This window comes from Dama dama, chromosome 13 (assembly GCF_033118175.1).
Source record: "Dama dama isolate Ldn47 chromosome 13, ASM3311817v1, whole genome shotgun sequence".
In the NCBI taxonomy this organism is placed as follows: Eukaryota; Metazoa; Chordata; class Mammalia; order Artiodactyla; family Cervidae; genus Dama; species Dama dama.
The window spans coordinates 41,797,132-41,820,340 of NC_083693.1; the positions used below are offsets into that span (position 1 = coordinate 41,797,132).

Consider the following 23,209-nt stretch of genomic DNA (forward strand, 5'->3'; position numbering starts at 1 on the left):
TACGGAGACAGAATATGGAACATGGGAAGATAAGAAAGAGTCCTGTGATGCTGGATTTGAATTGGAGGCATCAATATGAACACGTCTTTAAAAATATGTGGTTGGTCCCAAGCCAGGACAAAGAAATACAACATCAGCTTAGAACATCTTGTGGTGCCAGAAATAAGCAGGAATTCAGCTAATTAGAACATGTCAAAAGGACACCAATTTGAAGGGGCTACCTACCAATCAGCCAAATTTGGGAGAATTCAGGGCATCAAAAATAATGACAGTAATATAATATGTTGAGTTTAAAAAATAATCCAAAGTGACACTCATTTTTTAAATGAGGGAGGAAGTAAGAAAGAAAGCTCTTCTTTGCAGAAGAATGCTAGCTATAAATGTAGGAGTAACAGAATTAGAAAATCTTCTAATTTTGCAACCATGAATGTCATAGCTGATTCACACAAGGATCCGCAATGGCTGCTAAGTCTTTCACTAGGTGAAAGATTGTTGGGGAAGAAGACAGTCACAGCGTCTCGAAGATGACTTAGTAATTACAAAGGAGAACAGGCACTTTTACTGTGAAGAAAGTTGGCAGGCGCCATCTTTACCAGGTGATCAAACTCAAACTCACCAGTAATGGGACAGTGATTACTGTCCCAGGAGGGGCACAGCATCACCTATGTGCCCAAATATTTAGCTTGAATCTAGTCAAAAGAAACAATCAGTCAAATCCAAGTTGTGGAGCATTCTATAAACTAAACTGGCCAGGACATTTTAAAAAATGCCAACATCCGGGACCACCCTGGTGGTCCTGTGGTTAAGAATCCATTTGCCAATGCATAGGACATGGGTTCGACCCCTGGTCTGGAAGGTCCCACGTGCTTCGGGGTAACTAAGCCCATGCACCACAACTCATGAAACCTGTGTACCCAGAGCCTGTGCACCACAACAGGAGAAGATGCCACAAAGAGAAACTACAGCAAAGAGCAGCCTCCACGCCTCTCAACTAGAGAAGGTCTGCATGCAGCAAAGAACAACACAACCATAAATAAATTAACTAATTTTTTTAATGCCAACATCCTAAAAGACAAAAAAAAAAAAGATAAGGGATTCTCTAACCTAACGGAGTCTAAAGCTATATGGCAACAAAAACTGAGTGTAAACCTTGATTGGATTCTGGTTCAAGGGGGAAACAATGGGATATCAGGAAACTTGAATAGAGACTCTAGATAGTATTATTTGGGTCTATATTACATTTCTTGGGTGTGGTAGTGTTCTTGAGGTTATGTAGGAAAATGTCCTTTTTCTTAGGAAATATGTGCTTCAGTGCTTAGGGGTAAAGTGTTGTGATATCTGAATCTTCAAATAGTTCAAAAAATAAGGAATAATGAATAGATATAGACAGAATCAAAGCAATGCAGCAAATGTTAACAATTGGTGAATCTCAGGGAAGTTACACGAGTGTCCCTTGTTTTATTCTTTCAACTTTAAAGCTTTCAAGATAAAAAGCTGGAGGAAAAATATGAATAATATCAGTTAGGGATGATAACACTGAAAGAAAAGAATGTGAAAGTTCAATATAACACACAAAAGAAACGGAGATGGGAAGGAAAAGTTCTAAGGCAGAAGGAATGATATAATTTTTTAAATCATCATGTTGTAACCCCTATGCAGAATTGACACAGGCAAGGATTCTCAATGGCTGCTTAAACCACTGGGTGAAAGATGGCTGGGGAAGAGGGGAGACACACAGTCTGAGTGTCAGCCCCCACCACATTATTTATTAATCACAAGAGAGAAAAGTTACTTCTATAATGAAAGGATCTGGCAGGCCAAATGACCAAACTTCTCAAACTTGCCTGATAATGGGACAAAAGGACATTATGTGCTTCCTGACGTGATACACATAGAAGAACACAACATCACCTATGTAGTATTACTGCCAAAATGTTTAATCTGAAAATAATTATTATAAAAAAGAATCTGACAAGTCCAGATTGTGGGAAATTCTCCCAGATAAATGTTAATGTCATGAAAGACAGAAACTGGAAGAGGGACTCAGGGAGGAGACTTGCAGGAGATTGCAACCAAGAGCAATGAGTGGTCCTGGATTTTTAAACCATAGCTATAAAGGACACTTTTAGGATGAGTAAAGAAATTTGAATACAGACTGAATAGAAGATATCACTGTTAAGTGTTAAATTTCTTAGGTGTTGTGGTTACATAGGATAATACTTTTGTTCTTAGGAGACACATGGTGAAGTATTTAGAAATATTGTGTCTTAAGTGCTCAGAGCGGGTGCACTGGGAAGACCCAGAGGGATGGGATGGGGAGGGAGGCAGGAGGGGGGATCGGGATGGGGAACACATGTAAATCCATGGCTGATTCATGTCAATGTATGGCAAAAACCACTACAATACTGTAAAGTAATTAGCCTCCAACTAATAAAAATAAATGAAAAAATTTAACAAAAAAGAAATATTGTGTCTTGTCTGCTACTTTCTTTCAAATTGTTCTGCAAAAAGAATCAGGAAATTTCCTGGCAGTTCAGTATTAGAACTTAGGGCGATCATTTCATAATATATACAAATATCATTATGTTGTACACCTGAAAGTAATATATGTCATTACACTTCATCAGCTCAGTTCAGTTCAGTCACTCAGTCGTGTCCGACTCTTTGTGATCCCATGAACCACAGCACGCCAGGCCTCCCTGTCCATCACCAACTGCCAGAGTCTACCTAAACCCATGTCCATTGAGTCGGTGATGCCATCCAACCATCTCATCCTCTGTTGTCCCCTTCTCCTCCTGCCCTCAATCTTTCCCAGCATCAGGGTCTTTTCAAATGAGTCAGCTCTTCATAAAAACAGATAAATATTTTAAGTCAGGGAAAAAATATATAGTTGCATTTGGCTATATACACACAAAGAATCAAGAATCTCTAGTAGGACATCAATAAAAAAAAATAATTGTGATTCCTGGTGGACAGAGGAACTGCACAGAGGTGGAGTAGATGGGAGGAATAATTTTTACTATGTATCTGTTTTTTTGTTTTTTTTTTCTTCTATTTTTGGCCATACCATGAGGCATGCAGGATCTTCCAGACAGGGATCAAACCTGTGCCCCCTGCAGTGGAAGCATGGTGTCTTAACCACTGGAAGGCCAGGGAAATCCCATTTACTATGTATCTTTATACCATCAAATCCAAGACACCATCAACTTTTAGATCATTATATTATTTACCAAAAGAAAGAAAATAAAACCCACCAATTCATAATGATAAGATGCCAAAATTTTAAAGTCACAGACATTAAAAATGTTTTCAGAAATACCAAAATGTTTATTTTAGAATTGATGAAATTCAGGACATCTTTTTGAATTATGAATCGTGTACATGTATTACCTGTTTAAAAAAAATAAATGAAAAGAAAAGTCAAGCAGAAGGGCTGGCAAAGAATGAGCAGGAGCAGTTGATGAGGCAGGAGGAAAACCAGGAGAGTGTGAAGTCTCCAAAGCCAGGAGTAGAGAGTGGACAAATGTGACAGATGCCACTGAGAGGTCCAGCATCAAAAGGGCTGGACTGAAAAATGTTCAGTATGCTCAGCAACAGCAAGTCACCCGTGACCCCAGCAAGAACTACTCTGGGGGTGGTAGGAGCTGGGCTGAGGGGTTGGGGGTGGTAGCAGCCAAACTATACATTAATAGTTGAACATGTAAGCTGAGAGCAGATACAGACAACAGTTTGAAGAAGCCTGCCTTGTTAGAGAAGAGAAATAGGGTAATACTTGGGTAGCCAAGAGGCTCAAGGAGGGACCATGGCTCCAGGTTGTTTGTTTAGGACGTTAATAAGCTCGAGATGGAGAGTTCCAGGGAAGAGCTGCAATTACAATAGACACAGAGGCTAATTAATGGAGCAAGCCCTTGAAATAGGGAGAAGCATGGGGTCCAGCGCAAGGAGGTGGGAAGAAAAACATGATGCAAGCAGATGGGGGAGGTCTGAGGCCTTGGAAAGGACAGTGAGAGTCCCACATATCTGCTTTAATTTTCTCTGTAATATGGGAGAGAAGTTTGAGTCGAAAGGGAGGAGGTAAGAGTAGAGGATGTAACTAAGTCAGTGGGCAATTATAACACAGTCTGAGAAATGCTCCAGAAACAGCAAGTACACCAAGCAGTGGGAACCCAGAGGAGCACCTGCCTGGTCCATCCTGGAGGAACCAGGGAGGGCTTCACAGAGGAGGTGATATCAGAGCTGAATCTTGAAGGATAAATAAGAGTTGGCCAGGAAAAGAAAGAACCCGAAAAACACATGCAAAGGGAAGGTCAGAACTATGGCATGGAAAATTTAACAAACAGAAAGAAGCAGAGCACGGATAAAGCCTAAAGTGGAAGGAGTGAAAAAAAGGCAAAAAATAGGGCCAAGAGATGGGAGGGGCCAGTCATCCTGGCCTTAAAGGCCATGAGCAGAATTTGAGCTTTATCCTCTGAGTCTTGGGAGCCACTGAAGGATTCTATTCTTCTTTTTAAAAAATATAACCTCAAAGGTTTTTTTAATAAAGTGAAATTATGTTGCTTTTTAGCAACATACATAAAAATATCTGCAAGTTAAAAAAAAATCAAAGTCCATAAAGGAGAAAATACAAGTTCTTCCAAAATCCACCTTCTCAGAGGTCACCCCTTTAACAGTCTGACCTTTAGGTTTCTGGTTTTTATGTATACATAAGTACTGTTGCCTGGAAAATCCCATGGACAGAGGAGCCTGGTAGGCTGCAGTCCATGGGGTCGCGAAGAGTTGGACATGACTGAGTGACTTCACTTTCACTTTTCACTTTTATGCATTGGAGAAGGAAATGGCAACCCATTCCAGTGTTCTTGCCTGGAGAATCCCAGGGATGGGGTCGCATAGAGTCGGACACGACTGAAGTGACTTAGCAGTAGCAGCAGTAAGCATATATGTGGAGAAGGAAATGGCAACCCACTCTAGTATTCTTGCCTGTCAGATCCCATGGACAGAGGAAACTGGTAGGCTACAGTTCATGAGGTTGCAAAGAGTCAGACACAACTGAACACACACACACACACAGAAGCATATGTGACAAAACTGAGATCATTTTATACATGCTAGTTTATAACCTGGTTTTCTCCAATCAACAGTATCTCATGAAAATGTTTCACATCAATCAATACAGGTTATTTCAACCTTTTTAGTTACTGGTCAACCAGGTCAGCAATGTCCATGGTCACGGAGCAGTCAGTTGTGACACGGGCTGATTCTGGCAATTAGAAGCTCACAGCTTCAGGGCATGGTGGGGCAGAGGGCAGTTGCCAAGAAATGAGGGAATATGAGGAGAGGAAGAGGGTTAAGTCTAGCAGACTAATTTTTTAAAAAACACAGCTGAGACTTTAATATAACACAGAGAATATGAGTGTCAAAAGTGAAATACCATACATTAAAGGATTAATAGACATTTCTTGATAGTGAGATTATATTCTTTTATCTTTATTTTCTAAAATGTCTACAATAGTCTTATATCACTTTTCTATATCACTATTCACAAAGTCATAGGTTTAAAACAGCAGCAGCTAGAGGAAGACATACAGTTAGATAGATTTTTCCAGATAGGAGACTTGAGCACATTAATAAGCAGGACAGATGGTATTGTTAAGGAAAAACAGCAGAGATACTAAAGATACAGTAGAGGGGGAAACTGCTGACAGACACTGATATCTCAGGAGACAGGAAGGGCCGGCACAGAGTGGGTGTATTAGACTAGGAGCCCTAGGATTCAAGAAGTAGAGAAACACAGGTATGGTTCCAACTTCCGCATACACTACTCAACCAACCCTTTACCTGAGTTCAGGGGCTTTGGGATAATGGTCCACGTTTGGCCTACTCTTCCCATGGAATAGGATGGACAGCTGATGGGAAGAGGAAAGTGATGACAGTCCTGAGAAGTGACGAAGGGACAGCTGAGGCTGGAGACCCTCCATGGAAGCAGAATGAGACTATCCCGGTATGTGATGGCCACCAGAAGCTTTCCACATTCTTAGTGTAGAACCCAGAACTGGGAGGATGGGGGGGGAGTGGTCTGCTCTGGGGTGGGACACACGGGCCATGGCATGGTCACTGAGGGCAAGAGCCAGTTAAAATCCAGGACCGTGGAGTCCAGGAAGGACACAGTAGGTGCCATGCTCACAAGATAGAGAAAATAGAAGTGTCAGAGAACTTGAGGTCTCCTTGAGGTCCCAAGGTAGGTAAAGCAGAAATTGGACTGTGGTCAGAGAGCAATACTGGGGTTTAAGGTTTCGGAGGTGGCCACATGCCAATGATAACCAGACTCAGGTGTAGCCAGCAGAAGGAGTGGCTGAAGGAGGCATCGCCTCGCATGAGACAACGGGATGTGGAATGGGAGACTGTGGTCCAACACTAATGTTCTCCAGGAAAACAAAGAGAGTCAGAAGGACAGCAGGCAACAACTAGACTGTAGGAGCCTCAAGGGAGGAGGCTGTAACCCGGACTCCAACCTGACCCCCCTCTGGTCCCAGGCTGTCTCCCAAAGGTGTTACAGAGAAGTCAGTGTAGCAAAGTACTGATGGTGGGAAAGCCAGCGATCAGGGCCGGAGCACAGCGCAAGGCTGCCTTGTTTGTACATTGTTAGCCCAGAAAGAACTTAGGCTTGGGAGGGCTACAGAAGGCTGAGGTCACAAGAATGGAAGGTTACAGGGTCCTCTGCTCTTCTGTCAGGGATTAGCCTTTATACTTGGGCAGGGGGACAGGGGAGCAGCAATGACCAGCCTCTGCGAACCAAAGCTCCTAAACTGCAAAAGGAGAGAAGTAGCAATTCATTCCTCAACTGAGAGTCTTTCATAATGTTGGGAGGCACTGGGAGTGCTACATATCGCCCTAAAGATGCAGGCCTAAGGGAGCACTTCCTTAGTTATCAGTAAGATAGCAAATACTAACTGAATTTTGTTCAAAAGAGAGAGTATAATTTATTCCATTTCTAACTGTGAAGTCGGGGAGACAGAAGGTCCCACAGTAAAGAGTGAGGTCCATGGGAAAAAGAAGGGAGTCAAGTCTGGCGTCAGATCAGGACAGAGACCTGTGGTTTGTTCCAGGGCTCCCTACTCACCAGCATGAGCCCCATGCTTGGCATAGAAATGGTCATTTTCTTCCTGCCCACCCAGAGCTTATCTGCGAAGATGGAAGTTCCCTCTCCGGCTCTACCTCTGGACTCCTTACCCCACACCCATTCCCATATCCCCAGCCCTGATGTCCCAGAACTATGACTCTTTCTCAGAAAACACTACTCTCCTGCTTTGCTCACACTGTCCTATGATGACTCTCCAGTAGCTCCTACTGATCTTGTGCCTGGCAGTCAAGGCCTTGTGTCAATCAGCTACAAAGCTCCCACCCACCACCTCCTGCTTCTCGTCCACACACTGACCCACTTCCGAGCTTCATGCCGATCATATCGAGCCATCCCGTCTGCTTCCAGTGAGCCTAAACCAGAGCCATGCCAATTCCTCTCAGTCCTACTATTTTTCTCATATCCCACCTCTTCTGGAAGCCCTTCTAGACATCCCTGCTGTGCCTCCCACTATTATATTCTGAACCAGTTATTGGGCAATGAATGCTCACTCATTCTCATCCAATCTCTTCCTGGTTCCATCATGGATGGGGCTTTCAGGAGGGACTCAGCACAGAACAGAGCACAGAGAACAAGTCAATCACATTCTTGCTTAAGATGTGGACACAGAGCAAAGGAGCTTGGAACCTTCCATTCTTGTGACTTCAGCCTCCTGTAGCACTCCCAAGCCCAGGGGTGGGAGTGGAGCAACGGATGCCCTCCCCACAATCAGGCTAAGTCCACAGTTTCACGAACCCTGCTGTACCTCACTTCCTCCAGGAAACCTTCAGAAACTCCAGGCTGTCAGCAAGAAGTGCAGCCTGCAGAGGAACAGCTGGGGGTGGGGGTGGGGGCAGGGACAGGAAGAGGAAGGCAGAGGGAGAGGGAAGAAAAGGAAGAGGGAGAAAAACTGAGAGGGAACCTCTAAACTAGAACAAGCAGCCTCCTCAAGGGAGGTCAGTACTTAGTCTTATTATTTCATCCCAAGAGAAACGTGCTGGCAAAGAGATGCCCAGAGAGGGGAATCAATTTGTTCAAAGGTGGCCAGCCAGCCAGAGAATAAGTTTAAAAAGGAACAGAGCCCAAGGCCACTATCCAGAGCTCCTCTCCCAGGATCCTACTAACTCTCCATGGGTTTGCTAGACCTAAGAAGACCCTCTTTCCATGGCCCACTGAGCAGTCAGTCCTCTATCAGCAACTCAGGCTCACCAAACCCAGATCAAATCTCAACTAGGAAGATCTGGGCAGCCCCAAACAAAATCTCTCTGCAAGAACCAATCCCCTCTTTCAGAGGCCTGCCCCTTGGAGACAGAACAGGTGGGGCATAGGCTACAAAATTTTCCAGACTTCCCCACCACATGGGGGTCAGTCACATGGCTGGGCTCACAAGCCAGGCTCCCCAACAGCTATGCGTGGTTCCCCCCTCTAGGCCTTAGTCCAAACCATTTCCTGAAGTGCCCTCCTTTACCCCTCTTCTCATCCAAATCTCACCTCCTCCGAGAGGAGGCTCTTGTTCACTGGCTCATCTCCCTTTCTCCTTGTGCTCCCGGGGTCCACAGAAAAGTCTACCTGGCCCTCCCTAAACTCCTTATCCTGGATCTGGGGCACTACTCGTTTGAACCGCCTGAGATGGCAAATTCTCTATCCAAGACTCTACTTGCTTCCCCCATCCTCTAGATTGGGGGCTCCCAGAGGCAGGGACCGAGACGGGTTCCCAAGTATCTCCCCTCATCCTCGTGACAGACTCCTGTCAGCGTTACAGCGAGCTTCATCTGGGCCCTCCACATACCACCCCGAAGCCCCGTTGGACCCCAGGCTCAAACCAATTCACCCATCCCCGAAAACCGGAGGCGGCTCAGACCAAAGGCCCAAAGGCCCGCCGCCTAGGTTAGGTGGGGGCTGGGGAACACAACTACTCCTCCTGCAGGCGCCTCTTCTCAGGAAGGACCCCCAAAGAGGCCACAGTCACCCCGCCTCCAGGCGTCCCCCTCCCGGCCCGCGTGCGCCAGGAGGAGGGCCCCAGAAGGAGGACTGTTCGCTGGGAACGCCAGGTGGGCCCAAGGCCCAGGTTCCAGAATCCAGGGGTCTGACGTCATCCAAGACCCGGGTTCCCTCTGCGGGAGCCGGGAATGGGGATGGTGAGGGCTGGGGGAGGCCTGGGGCACCCGAAGCGTTCTTCCCCCGCCCTAACAGGGAAGGTCACCTCGACTCTCCACCTCTCCAGCTCGACCTGCCCCCTGCATCCAACGGTGAAGCGTAGCAGGTACAAAACTGGAGATGGGGTGACCCACTCTCCACCTGCGCCCAACCTCCCTGCAAAGCCCTTCTCTGGGCCCTAGGGCCCGGGACTCACCCGTCGCTGTCGTTCGGCTGCGGAAAGGCCACCGCGCTGCCCTGCACCTAGCGATGCGGCTCGGAGCCGGCCGCGAGCCGCTCCGGGGCTGGAGGCGGGGTACGCGCGCGCTCGCGCACGCGCGCGCCTTGGGCCAGTTCCTCGCGCGCCCGCGCCACCTCTGCCTGCAGCAGCTGCTCTCGCGAGATTCCCGAGCTTCCACCGGGCCGCGGCTCCTGCACTCGCGAGAAGGAAGGCCTGGCCGCCCCTGCACCTTGCAGGAGCTGTCCGAGGTGCTAAGTTCCAGACTCTGGGCCGGATCAGGTGCCGGCGAGGACAAGAGCAAGTCGAGAACGTCGAGGAAAAGACCCAGAAATCTGAGTCTGGTACCAACAATCAGAGCCTCAGCCTCCAAATCTGTAAACTGGGAGAATAACTTCCCATGCCAGTTCCAGGATCCTCTGGGTGTACCAGAAAGGAAGAGTGAGAGGGAGCTTCATAAGCAGGAGACGAAAGTCCTTCGGATCCACAAGGCCAAACTGTGGATAGAGGATGGAAGTTTAGAGATGAAACATAAAGCGTCAGAAATGAGACATAGACAAGAAAACACAAATCCAAAAAAAAAAAAAAAAAAAAACCAGACATAGAAAGACAAGAGAGGAGAGCCATGAAGAGAGACATAGAAACACGAAGAACAGAGTCATGGAGAGATTAAGTTTTGGAGAGGAAAAAAGACAAGGAAAGACAAAGAAGAGAGCATGATAAAGTGAGAGAGAAATAAGAAATAGGGACAGACAAGCTACATAGAAGAATAGAAAGGGAGAGGCTTAGAAAGGAAAACAGAAAAAGAAAGAAAGAGAAAGGGAGAGAGAGAGAAAATAAGAAAGAGACTATGGGTTTCCCTGGTGGTCCAGTGGTTAAGACTCTGTTCTCCCAATGCAGGGGGCCTGAGCTTGATCCCTGGTTAGGTAACTAGATCCCCCATGCTGAGACTAAGACCTGGTACGGCCAAATAAATAAATATTTAAAATACATATTAAAAAAAAAAAAAGAAAGAGGCTGATATGCAGAGATGAACACTGAAAGTGAGTAGAGACTAGGGTAAATGTTTTAAAACCCAGAATCAATGAGAGTTGCCAGAGACCCACTTGGAGAGATGAGGCTGGGAGTGAAAGACAGACAGCCTTTCATTGTGAGTGATGTTTTCATATGCAAACCTCCTGTGGGATATCTACAATCAGGACCACCCTCTATCCTACCAGCCAATAAATAGCTCCTGCCCTTCATGGTGCCCTCCACCCACACCATCCTGGGCCTAGAAGGGGGCCTCAGTGGGTGGGAGACACTGTGGGGATTCTTTGCCCAGAATAAGGGCCCATTGTATGGTCTCAGCCTTCTGGGAGTGGGGCCTCACTCCCACAGCTGGGTTAGAAAAGGGGTGGGAGCGAAGAAAGTCAGACAGGAGTTAGTGCAGGAGAGACAAGAAAAGGGACGGAGCCTCAGAGGCTATGGTATTGAGCAGGAAGCATAGTCTCTGCAGGAGAGAGGAGTCATGGGCTACAGAGCAAGACAAGGAGATTCTGCTTTTGATCCTGTCCCTGGTTCACTCTCATGATCACTGCCCTCTATCTTGCCATAAGACAAGCTTTAACTGATTTACAGAGTTATGAGAGAACCTGATGAAATGATGAATGTAACCCTGAGAAAGTTATCAAGCATGGCTCCTACAGAAGAGATGTTGGGAGTCCATGTAGGCCTTAGGAAATATATATGGGTTCACATGAACCTCCAAGAGAGGGGTCCAGGAGAGGTTAAGCCAAAATCTACAGTGGAGATGTTTGGGATCCATGTGGAATTTACAGGAGATATCTCATGATCCATGTGGATCCTACAGGAGAATTATTTGGGTTCCTATCTGATAGCCATAAATGACCTTTCCCCAGTCAAGAGAATTAGAAGGACCTCCTATTTGGCTAACAACTGAGGCAGGAAAGGTGCCCAGGTCTGAAATCAGAAGCCCATCTTTGTCCCAGTAAATTGTACCTTCAGAATCTGGGTAAATAGAAGGAAACAGTGTTTCAGGAATTACAATCATTTAAACAAACTTAGGAAGTATCACTACAAACAAAGCTAGTGAAGGTGACGGAATTCCAGTTGAGCTATTTCAAATCCTAAAAGATTATGCTGTGAAAGTGCTGCACTAAATATGCCAGAAAATTTGGAAAACTCAGAAGTGGCCACAGGACTGGAAAAGGTCAGTTTTCATTCTAATCCCAAAGAAAGGCAATGCCAAAGAATGCTCAAACTACTGCACAATTGCACTCATCTCACACCCTAGTAAAGTAATGCTCAAAATTCTCCAAGCCAGTTTCAACAGTACGTGAACCATGAAAGTCCAGATGTTCAAGCTAGATTTAGAAAAGACAGAGGAACCAGAGATCAAATTGCCAACATCTGTTGGATCATCAAAAAAACAAGAGAGTTTCAGAAAAACATCTATTTCTGCTTTATTTACTATGTTAAAGCCTTTGACTGTGTGAATCACAATAAACTGGAAAATTCTGAAAGAGGTGAGAATACCAGACCAACCAACCTGCCTCTTGAGAAATCTATATGCAGGTCAGGAAGCAACAGTTAGAACTGGACATGGAACAATAGATTGGTTCCAAATAGGAAAAGGAGTACATCAAGGCTGTATACTGCTTATTTAACTTATATGCAGAGTACATCATGTGAAATGCTGGGCTGGATGATGCACAAGCTGGAATCAAGATTGCCAGGAGAAATATCAATAACCTCAGACATGTAGATGACACCACCCTTATGGCAGAAAGTGAAGAACTAAAGAGCCTTTTGATGAAAGTGAAAGAGGAGAGTGGAAAAGTTGGCTTAAAAGTCAACATTCAGAAAACTAAGATCATGGCATCTGGTCCCATCACTTCATGGCAAATAGATGGGGAAACAGTGGAAACAGTAACAGACTTAATTTTGGGGGGCTCCAAAATCACTGCAGATGGTGACTGCAGCCTTGAAATTAAAAGACATTTGCTCCTTAGAAGAAAAGTTATGACCAACCTAGATAGCATATTAAATAACAGAGATGTTACTTTGCCAACAAAGGTCTGTCTAGTCAAAGCTATGGTTTTTCCATTAGTCATGTATGGATGTGTGTTGGACTATAAAGAAAGCTGAGTGCCAAAGAATTGATGCTTTTGAACTGTGGTGTTGGAGAAGACTCTTGAGAGTCCCTTGGACTGCAAGGAGAGCCAACCAGTCTATCCTAGAGGAAATCAGTCCTGAATATTCATTAGAAGGACTGATGTTGAAGCTGAAACTCCAATACTTTGGCCACTTGCTGCGAAGAACTGACTCATTGGAAAAGACCCTGATGCTGGGAAAGATTGAAGGCAGGAGGAGAAGGGGACGACGGAGGATGAGATGGTTGGATGGCATCACTGCTTCAATGGACATGAGTTTGAGTAAGCTCCAGGAGTTGGTGATGGACAGGGAGGCCTGGCGTGCTGCAGTCCATGGTGTCACAGAGTCGGACCTGACTGAGTGACTGAACTGAACTAAAACAAACTTTACTTGACAAGTGTTTGCTTATCAGCTATGAGAAACAGCATAGAGCAGTGGTTAAGAATATGGGCCTGGAAGGCAGAATGCCTCCCCCTTACCAATTGTGTACATTTGTGCAAGGCAGTCACCCTTACTGAATCTTAATTTTCCAAATATGTAAAATAAGGTGATAATAATACTACCTATGTCTTAGAGTTCCTGTGAGAATGAAATGAATTATTAATAACATGTGTAGACATATGTAACAATTGAGACAATGCCTGGTACACAGTAAGTGTCTAATGAGTGCCAGACTCTGGGGACACCTCTTTCTCATAGTAGAGGGCAGGAGTTAAAAAAAGAGCCAGAGCCAAACCATGCAGTAACAGTTAAAGCTTCTTCTCAGATGTGGTAAATGTCACATCAGCTCACATGCCACTCACCAAAGCATGTCCTATGGCTAAACCATGGGCAACAGGGAGACTTGCTCCCTTTAAAGCAGGGGTCCTCAATCCCCAGGCCACACAACAGGAGGTGAGCGTTGGGTGAGCCAACAAAGCTTCATCTGCATTTACAGTCACTCCCCATTATTCGAATTACCACCTGAGCTCAGGAAAATAAGCTCAGGGCTCCCACAGATTCTGCATAACGGTGAGCTGTATAATTACTTCACAATGTAACAAAGATAGAAATAAAGTGCACACTAATTGTAATGTGCTTCAGTCATCCCCAAACCATCCCCCATCCCAGTCCATGGAAAAATTGTCTCCAACAAAACCAGTCCCTGGTGCCAAAAAGGTTAGGGACCACTGCTCTGGAGGATGCAAGATGTGACAAACAGTGGGGATGTTTAATCCAACAGCAGAGAGGCAGCAAGTGACTGGGAATAGTAATCCAGTCACCCATGGGACCAGCTCCAGGCTGCTTATTATTCCTGCTCAGCTATGGCTTAATGAGGTATGTACACCCAACGATCTCTGGGAGAAAATCTGTTTACAGGACAATAAACAACTGGGAAGAAAAGAGGACTAGCATTTACTGAACTCTAAATATACCTGAGTGAGATGCTAAACCTCACGACTATCCTATGAAGTAAATGCTTTTATCCTCATTTTGTAGATAAGGAAAGTGAGCTTCAGAGAGGTAAGATGATCTGCCCAATAAAATAGAATGGATGTATCTAAGAAGTGGAAGAACCAGTATCTTTAGGTTGGATTTCCCCAGAAGCAGACACCAGTCTACTTGAGAGATGATCTCAGGAAGCACTAGTAGAGGAGTGGATGAAGGAGAAACAAAGAAATGAAATGAACTCAATTCAGGGTGCTATAATGAGCAGTGGACAATGAGGGTCTTGATTCTACTGGGGACCTCCAAGACACAGTGCAGAATACCATTGTATTGTATTGTTGTCCTACCAAAGAATGAGGAAACTGGGGTTGAGGGCTGCTCCTGAATTTTCAGACTTTCCTGTGTCCTGTGTGCCTTCTGAGCAGAGAAAACCCTTAGGCAGAAAACCCCAGGAGTTCATATACTGTAAGAATAAAAGAATTTACAAGGACTTCCCTGGTGATCCGGTGGTTGAGACTCCATGCTTCTGTTGCAGAGGGTATGTTCGATCCGTGGTTGGGGAACTAAGATCTCACATGCCGTGCAGTGTTGCTAAAAATTTATATTTACATTTAAACTATATACATATTTAAACTATATATGTACTTAAATTATGTTTACATTCAAATATATACACAGTAAGAATATTAGAATAAGGATATAGGAAGCCATCAGGAATGGCTAAATGAGCACTAATAGTCGTGTCAGCTATAACCAAGATCTGAATCCCAGCCTGACTGGCTCTTAAGCCACATCATGCTGCCTCCAAGGTCACCCATTAGTCCTGTGAAAGTTTGCAAAATGGAGTCTTCTTTTTTAAGAAAGAGACTTCTTCTCCCTCTACCCTACTCATGCTCCTGGTCTTACAAGATGCCAAGTCCCTGACACTGAACGTAAGTATATATCCTGATGGCACAGTGCTGAGTATACAGTGACACATATTCTTGCCTGCAGAGCCAGGGCAATGTCAGAGCAGTCCATCCAATCCAGTCTCTATCTAGGCGGGCAACTTGAAGCTCAGAGAATTCACCCTAGATCTACCCTACAGTGCCTCTCCCTTCAACATCTCCTTCCCATCTCCTCACTCCCCATGTTTGTCTTCTTTCCCCAGCCAGACTGGAACCTCCCCAACCCAACCTACAGAATGGGAAAAAATATTTTTGAATCATATATCTGATAAGAGACTTGCATCTAGAATATATGAAGAATTCTTACAACTCAATAATAAAAAAGACAAACAATCCACTATGAAATATAAAAAGAATTTGAATAGAAATTTCTCCAGAGAAGATATACAGATGGCCGAAAAGCACTTGAAAACATGCTCAATATCATTAGTCATCAGGGAAATGCAAGTCAAAATCATCATGAGATACCATTTCACACCCACTAGAATGGCTATAATAAAAAAGGCAAATAATAACAAGCACAACAGGGATGGGGAGAAATTGGAACCTTTATACATGGCTGGAAGGAATGTAAATGGTGCAGCCGCTTTGGAACACAGTTTGGCAGTTCCTCAAGGAGTTAAACTGACAGCTACCATTTAATCTATCAGTTCTACTCCTATGTATACACCCAAGAAAAATAAAAACATATATTCACAAGAGACTTGCAAATTCATTGCAGCTTTATTTGTAGTAATTAAAACCCGGAAACAGCCATCAGCAAGAAAATGTATAAATAAATGATTGTATATTCAAACAATGGAATCAGCAATACAAATGAATGAGCAATTAATAACTACAACATGAGTGAATCTCAAAAACATTATGTTGAGCAAAATAAGGCAGATCAAAAAAACACATACTAGAGGGGCATTCCCTGGTGGCCCAGTAGTTAGGACTCAGCGCTTCCACTGCAGGGATCCCAGGTTCAATAGAGAAACTAAGATCCTGCATACTGGGCAAGCAGCCAAAAGCAAAAACAAAGAAATACTATATGATTCCACTGAGAGGAAGTTCAAAAACAGGAAAATTAATGTGACAGCAGAAAAGTGGTTCCTGGTTGGGGATGGGGGTAGACTGACAGGAAAGGAATGTAAAAGAAATTTCTGAGTGGTGGAGGTATTCTAGATCTTGTTTGGGGTGATAATTATAAGGTACATAAAAGTACCAAAACTTACCAAACTGAAATAACTCAGTAAAGAGTCAGACACGACTGAGCGACTGAACTGAACTAAACTGAAAGGACTGTTAGTGTAAAAAAAAAAAAAAAAAAAAAAAGGGATTCCTGAGGCAGCCTGAATCTGGTGAACAAAGATGATTCCACACCTCCAACCTCTTGCCTACATGTGAAACCCAGGTCAAGGACCACCCCTCATTGCTTCTCTTCTACAGGCAGTGCCTCCAATAGACCACTTGGGGGCGGCCACAGCTGCACTTGCACTTGGCAACCACTAACACTTCTAGGGCTAATTCTCCATCAGCTAGGTTGCTTTGCTGGCAGCTAAAAGTGCTGGGTGTTGGGTAGCCTGCTGGCCTATACACAGCTCATTTTCATCACCACCACCCCTGGCAACCTTGCCAGCAGCTCTGAATATGCAACACCCACTGCTCACACTCATTGAATTAGAATATGCCCCTCCCAGCATGCTTCAGCTAACTGTCCAGAGAGAAACTATTCTTCACAAATCCCAGCCTGGGCCTGGCCTGGTAAGCGCTGGCTGTGGTCACTGGCTGAGTCCCTAGATCCCAAATCCACAGGTCATGTTCCAGTCTTCATCTGTCTGAAAAGTTAGATATTAATATATTGCAAAGCCAGTCTGGCTTTTACCTCCACGGTCTCCCTTCCCCCTCCTCAGCCTGATACCTTATTCCCTGGCAACCTTGTCCCCTGCAAAGTCCTCTGCTACCTCTTCAGTGCCCAAGGCTCCCAGAGCTCTGTCTCTGGTCTGAATTCTCTTCTGCATTCCAGTCCCATCCCAAGCTGGAACCCCAGATATTTTTCCCTCTATTTGTGCCTCCTCCTGTGATCCTGCCTCCAAAATTGGCTCTATCATCAGTGGATGATACACACTGACATTGTGTACCTTCTGATACGCTTCACTGACTGTGATAGTCTTACCTCCAAAATGCATAGCTTCAATTTAATCACAAGGAAAACCTCAGACAAATCCAATTTGAAGAATATTCTACACAATAATTGATGGGTACTCTTTAAAAAATGATTATGTCAGACCTCAGTTACCCAAGCTAGACCCTGAAAATTAAGTCCCATCAATTCTGCTTTCCCATACCCACTTACCCTATTCCATCACCTCTGCAATAGTCTCCTCAAAGACATTGCATTCTTCACTGCTTCCCCACCTGATACTCTCTCAAACCCTTCTCCTCCAAGCAGTCACAGGGATCTCAGCCATACCACTCTCCTACTGAGAGCCCTCCTGAGGCTCTCTACTGCTGCTGCCACCCAGCACTGCTTGCAGCTCTAAGAATTCAGATTCCCTCTACCTCTTTGCCTTTGCACATGCTGTTCCATCCTCTCTCCCCCTCCCCTGACTCCCAGCCCCACCCCTTTGCCCAGAAATTCTACTCTTTTAACGACTGGGGTCCAGAGGAACCTCGCTAGTAGAAGCTGCCTTTACTCCACCCTCTGGGTACCACGAGGCCAGGTGGAGCACCCCAGAGCCTGCTGGTTTCTCTCTGGCAGATGCACAATGCTCTGTGTCCCTCGACTTCCTGCCTTCTGTCCTCCATTGTTTCTGTCAACAGCTCGTGTGGTCCCTCTGGCTGGCTGATTCCTACTCGTCCTTTGAGTGCCCACATGAGTCTCACGCCTCTGGATGGCTGCCTAGACTAAATACCTCTTCTTGCTGCTTCTCTCTCTGCCACTCAGTGCTGTGTTGTTACCTAGAGGTCTTGACTCCTCTTGAGCCTGTGAGTTCTGGGGCTGTGGGGAAGGAGCAGAGCCCCATATGAATTGCTCACCATCATCCCAGTGCCAATCTCAGGGAGAGACCTTAGTTCAGAGGAACATTTGCTAAATGTTTAACAACTGGCTCTTTATGAGAAATATATTCATAAATATACACATATATTTATTATGTTTGCCTGATATGTATGTGACATAAACAACACATAATAAAATATACAGTACTCACTGTAAATTTCTTATAGCCAATTGATTCCCACAGAATGCTTTCATTGGTTTTTCTTTAACTCTTGTATCTACAGCCAACCTACAGCTGCAATTGGTGAATGAGTGCAGATAATCAACAAAACAATAAATCAAGCTCTGCAGTTGTAGAAAGTCAAATTCCTGTGATGTAAATATTTCCATCGTGGCTGATTTTGAGTTATCAACGTGGTGTCACTGGAGACAGAGTTGAGCAAAGATGTACCATAGCACACCATTGTATAGTATTTCCACCACACAGAGATAAGAAACATAAATAATTTTAAGAACATGAGCAGTAAAATGTCATAAAGTTATTAAAAAGTGATTAGTTTTAAATATTTATTACCTTTGTTTTAATATAGTTGACTTCATTATAGGCAATATAATTAAATTTTTAATAATGGCTGTGTTTAACAACCAGATCATAAAACTGAAAATTTAACATTTGGCTCTCATGAGCCAGTACAAGCTGCTTCCAGCACATCACTGGCCCGTAATTTCTCCTCCAGGCCCAATCTTGCTGCCAGTGTAGAAGACTTTCTAGTTCATTGGATGACCCCCCAACCCTGGTCTTATCTCTATAGCTGACCTTCTCACTCCAGTGACCTTTGCCTCTCCTTCAGCCACCACCCTGTTCCCATGGCCTCACCATGGGACTTGTCATCCATCACCAGGAACAGTTTTGCCCAAGAATCTCATTCTCCTCTCTTGCCTCTTGGACTACAGCCTTCTCTTCTTCCAGTCCTCTCAGCACTGCCAAACAGGTCCTTCAACCTTGAAGGACATTATTCCCAGAGCCCTGTTTATCAGCCTTTTCATGATGCCTGAAATAGCCCTCCTCTCTGCTCATAATTCTGCTGAAGCTATACTCAAGCCTTTTACACTGGGCATATAATTATTGTGCAATAAAGCAATTCAGATATACTATCATTATTTCAGTAGAAGCCCTCTTATCTGATGCAACTGAAACCAGGAATTCCTCAATTCAACAACAACAAAAAAAGTCAGTTTAAAAGAAGTATCATAAAAAATGATTTGTATTTGTGCATGTTTTAACTTAAAACGTATAAATGTGTTTTAAGTTAAAACTTAAACTTGCCAATCTTTTGATACAATGCAAGCTAAGTTACTTCAGTTGTGTCCGACCCTATGGACTGTAACCCGCCAGGTTCTTCTGTCCATGGGATTCTCCAGGCAAGAATACTGGAGTGTGTTGCTGTGCCCTTCTCCAGGAGATCTTCCTGACCCAGGGGTCGAACCTGTGTCTCTTATGTCTCCTTCACTGGTAGGCAGGTTCTTTTACCACTAGCACCACTTGGGAGGCCCCACCCAATCATTTTGTCAAGTTGTTCACTAAAAAATCCTCTGATGTAATGCTGAGGCTTTTTCTTTGAGTATGGGTCTGCTGAATGGAATTCCACATTTCTTGTAGAACATACCTATAACAAATTGTCTAGACTTCCACATTCTATAACACAGATAAGAGCTTTAGGACACTTTCAAAGTAATGTGAGTGAAGAATCAAGTTTTTAAAGCTTCCCAAATCTTTTACAGTGGTTTCCCCAAGCCAAAATTGAAAGCTTTTTTAAATTTTGTTTTTTATCGTGGTTTTAAAAAAAAAAACATGTAAGATAAAATGCCTTTCAAGATTCATGTGTATCATTTTATGGCCTGGGATGACTCACCTGGTGCTAATGTTATCTCAATGTATGTTGTGGGTGAGGGGCCTGGTGCTATTCTCTGAGTTTGGAGATATTTCCTCTCTCTAGTTAGCAGACTGCTAGTACCTATATAATACCCAGCTAAAGACTAGCAGGGGAGTACTCTTTCTGTCCCCTTCTGAGGTCTCTGTCAGAAACTTTCTCTATCTCTTTTATACTTTAATAAAACTTTATTACACAAAAGCTCTGAGCGATCAAGCCTCATCTCTGGCCCCAGATTGAATTCTCCTCCGGAGGCCAAGAATCCTGGCGCCTTTCATGGTTCAGCAGCTGAAGGAGGAAAGAGACAGAACAGGCTCCATCTTGGGCCAGACTGTGGACTTTGAGCTATATGCCCAGTATCTATGGAAACAACATACCAACTGGAAACCAGACCCCACCCCCCAACATGGAAGAGCCCCAGGGCTCATACCTACTCTCTGTCACCTAAAAGAATACCCTAATTATCTGTGTAACCAAATAGAATCATACATTCTATTATGCTTATTGGGGTATGACCACAGGCCTATTGATAATTGTCTACTGTTAACTACCTAGGCTTAAGGCATATGAATCACAGGTTAACTTTGATTGTATCTTTCTTTTCCTTTGTTCAAACTAGTTTCAGGTAATTTGGCGAGGTCGGTTTGGGCACATACACTTAGGGTATATAAGGTTTTCACAAAAACTGGTCAGGCTTCTTGGCTAAGAGGAGACTCTGCCTTGGGCCTGCGGGTGTAATAAACTGCACTCCACTATTTGCATTGTCCTTCTGAGTGATTTTGTTTCCCAGAATATGTGGCTACAACATAACAACCTTTCAAAGTGATTTGTTACAGAAAATGAAGAGGGAGCCAGGTGAGCCTAGGAGAAACATCAGACCATGCTACAAGTCTGAGCCTGAGTGCAGGAGAGAGGGAAGAAGGAAGTTGGGTGGAAGCATCCTAGACTGCAGTATACTTCTAAGGAAAGTTCAGCAACACTCCTGGGGAGTTCTCCAGCCAAAGCCACCCATTATTAATCTATCTCCAAGGAATGTGCCTGCCTTAATATACCATCTGTGCTCATTCATTAGCCAGGAACAGCCCATGGGAAATTTGGCCCTGGCACAAATGCAGTGATGGGTTTCAGAATGCGGCAGCTGAATCCCTTGGTCAGTTGTGTTCCCTGTCATCAAAGATGTGAGAAGTCGTTCTCACCGTCACCACAGGTAACAAGCACATGATTCTTGGTGTATCATGTATAGATTTAGCTTGGCTACATGTAACAGAAAGCTCAAATAACAGTGATTTCAACAAGACAGGTCTTTTCCTTACATAATGAGAAGTTTAGGAATAATTGAGTTGGCTCAGCGACTTGAAGAATAAGGGTAGACAAAGTGGGTATAGAGGGAACATATTTCAACATCATAAAAACTATTTATGACAAAACCATAGCCAATATAATACTCAGTGGTGAAAAGCTGGAAGCCTTCCTACTAAAATCTGGAATAAGAAAAGGATGCCTACTCTCATCACTTCTATTCAACATAGTACTGGGAGTCTAGTCATAGCTATCAGACAAGAAAAAGAAATAAAGTGATTCCAAATTGGAAGATAAGAGGTAAAATTGTCCTTATAAACAGATGACATGATAATATATATAGAAAACTCTGAAGACTCCACAGAAAAACTACTAGAACTGATAAACGAATTTAGCAAGGTAGCAGGACTCAAGATCAACAGATAGAAATCAGTTGCATTTCTTTATACTAATAATGAAATGTCAGAAAAGGAATGCAAAAAGATAATCCCTTTTAAAATCACATCCCTCCCCCCAAAAAAAACGCTTAGTAGACCTGACCAAGGAAGCGAAAAACTTTTTGGCTGAGAACTACAAAACATTAATAAAAGAAATTAATTGCTCTTGGATTGGAAGAGTTCATATTGTTAAAAACAGCCATACTACTCAAAGCAATATACAGATTTAATGTGATCCCTATCAAATTACCCATGATATTATTCACAGAAATAGGACAAAAAATACTGAAATTTATAGCCAACCATAAAAGACCCAGAATTGCCAAAGCAATCCTGAGGGTGAAAAAAATGAAGTAGGAGGCATAACCTTCCCAGACTTCAGACAATACCACAAAGCTACAATAATCGAAATTGTATGGCACTGACACAAAAACAGACAAATGGATCAATGGAACAGATTGGAGATTCCAGAAATAAACCCACATACCTATGGTCAATCAATCTTAGATAAAAGGGACAAGAACATACATTGGGGAAAAGACAGTCTCTTTAGCAAGTGGTGTTGGGAAAGTTGGACAGCTGCATGTAAATCAATGAAGTTAGAACATACCTTCATACCATACACAAAAATAAACTGAAAATGGCTTAAAGACTTAAATATAAGACATGACACCATAAAATTCCTAGAAGAGAACACAGGCAAAGAATTCTCTGACATAAATCATACCAATGTTTTCTTAGATCAGTCCTCCAAGGCAATAGAAATAAAAGCAAAAAATAAATAAATTGCCAACATTCGCTGGATCATTGAAAAAGCAAGAGAGTTCCAGAAAAACATCTATTTCTGCTTCATTGACTACGCCAAAGCCTTTGACTGTGTGGATCACAGTAAACTGTAGAAAATTCTGAAAGAGATGGGAATACCAGACCACCTGACCTGCCTCTTGAGAAACCTGTATGCAGGTCAGGAAGCAACAGTTAGAACTGAACATGGAACAACAGGCTGGTTCCAAATAAGAAAAAGAGTACATCAAGGCTGTATATTGTCACCCTGTTTATTTAACTTATATGCAGAGTACTTCATGAGAAACGCTGGGCTGGAAAAAGCACAAGCTGGAATCAAGATTGCTGGGAGAAATATCAATAACCTCAGATGTGCAGATGACACCACCTTTATGGCAGAAAGTGAAGAGGAACTAAAAAGCCTCTTGATGAAAGTGAAAGAGGAGAGTGAAAAAGTTGGCTTAAAGCTCAACATTCAGAAAACAAAGATCATGGCATCTGGTCCCATCACTTCGTGGGAAATAGATGGGGAGACAGTGGAAACAGTGTCAGACTTTATTTTTTTGGGCTCCAAAATCACTGCAGATGGTGACTGCAGCCATGAAATTAAAAGACGCTTACTCCTTGGGAGGAAAGTTATGACCAACCTAGATAGCATATTAAAAAGCAAAGACATTACTTTGCCAACAAAGGTCCATCTAGTCAAGGCTATGGTTTTTCCAGTGGCCACGTGTGGATGTGAGAGTTGGACTGTGAA

The 23,209-nt window shown here is 43.8% G+C and overlaps 1 protein-coding gene across 1 annotated transcript in view; it reads right to left on the minus strand.

Moving 5' to 3' along the window:
• Positions 1–23,209, minus strand: part of SCAMP5 (secretory carrier membrane protein 5) — a 53,687-nt gene that overhangs the window by 11,689 nt on the left and 18,789 nt on the right. Inside the window, exon 4 of the mRNA XM_061159106.1 lies at positions 9,468–9,682. Within this exon, the coding sequence (XP_061015089.1) occupies positions 9,468–9,682 (215 nt within the window). The remainder of the gene's footprint in view (positions 1–9,467; positions 9,683–23,209) is intronic.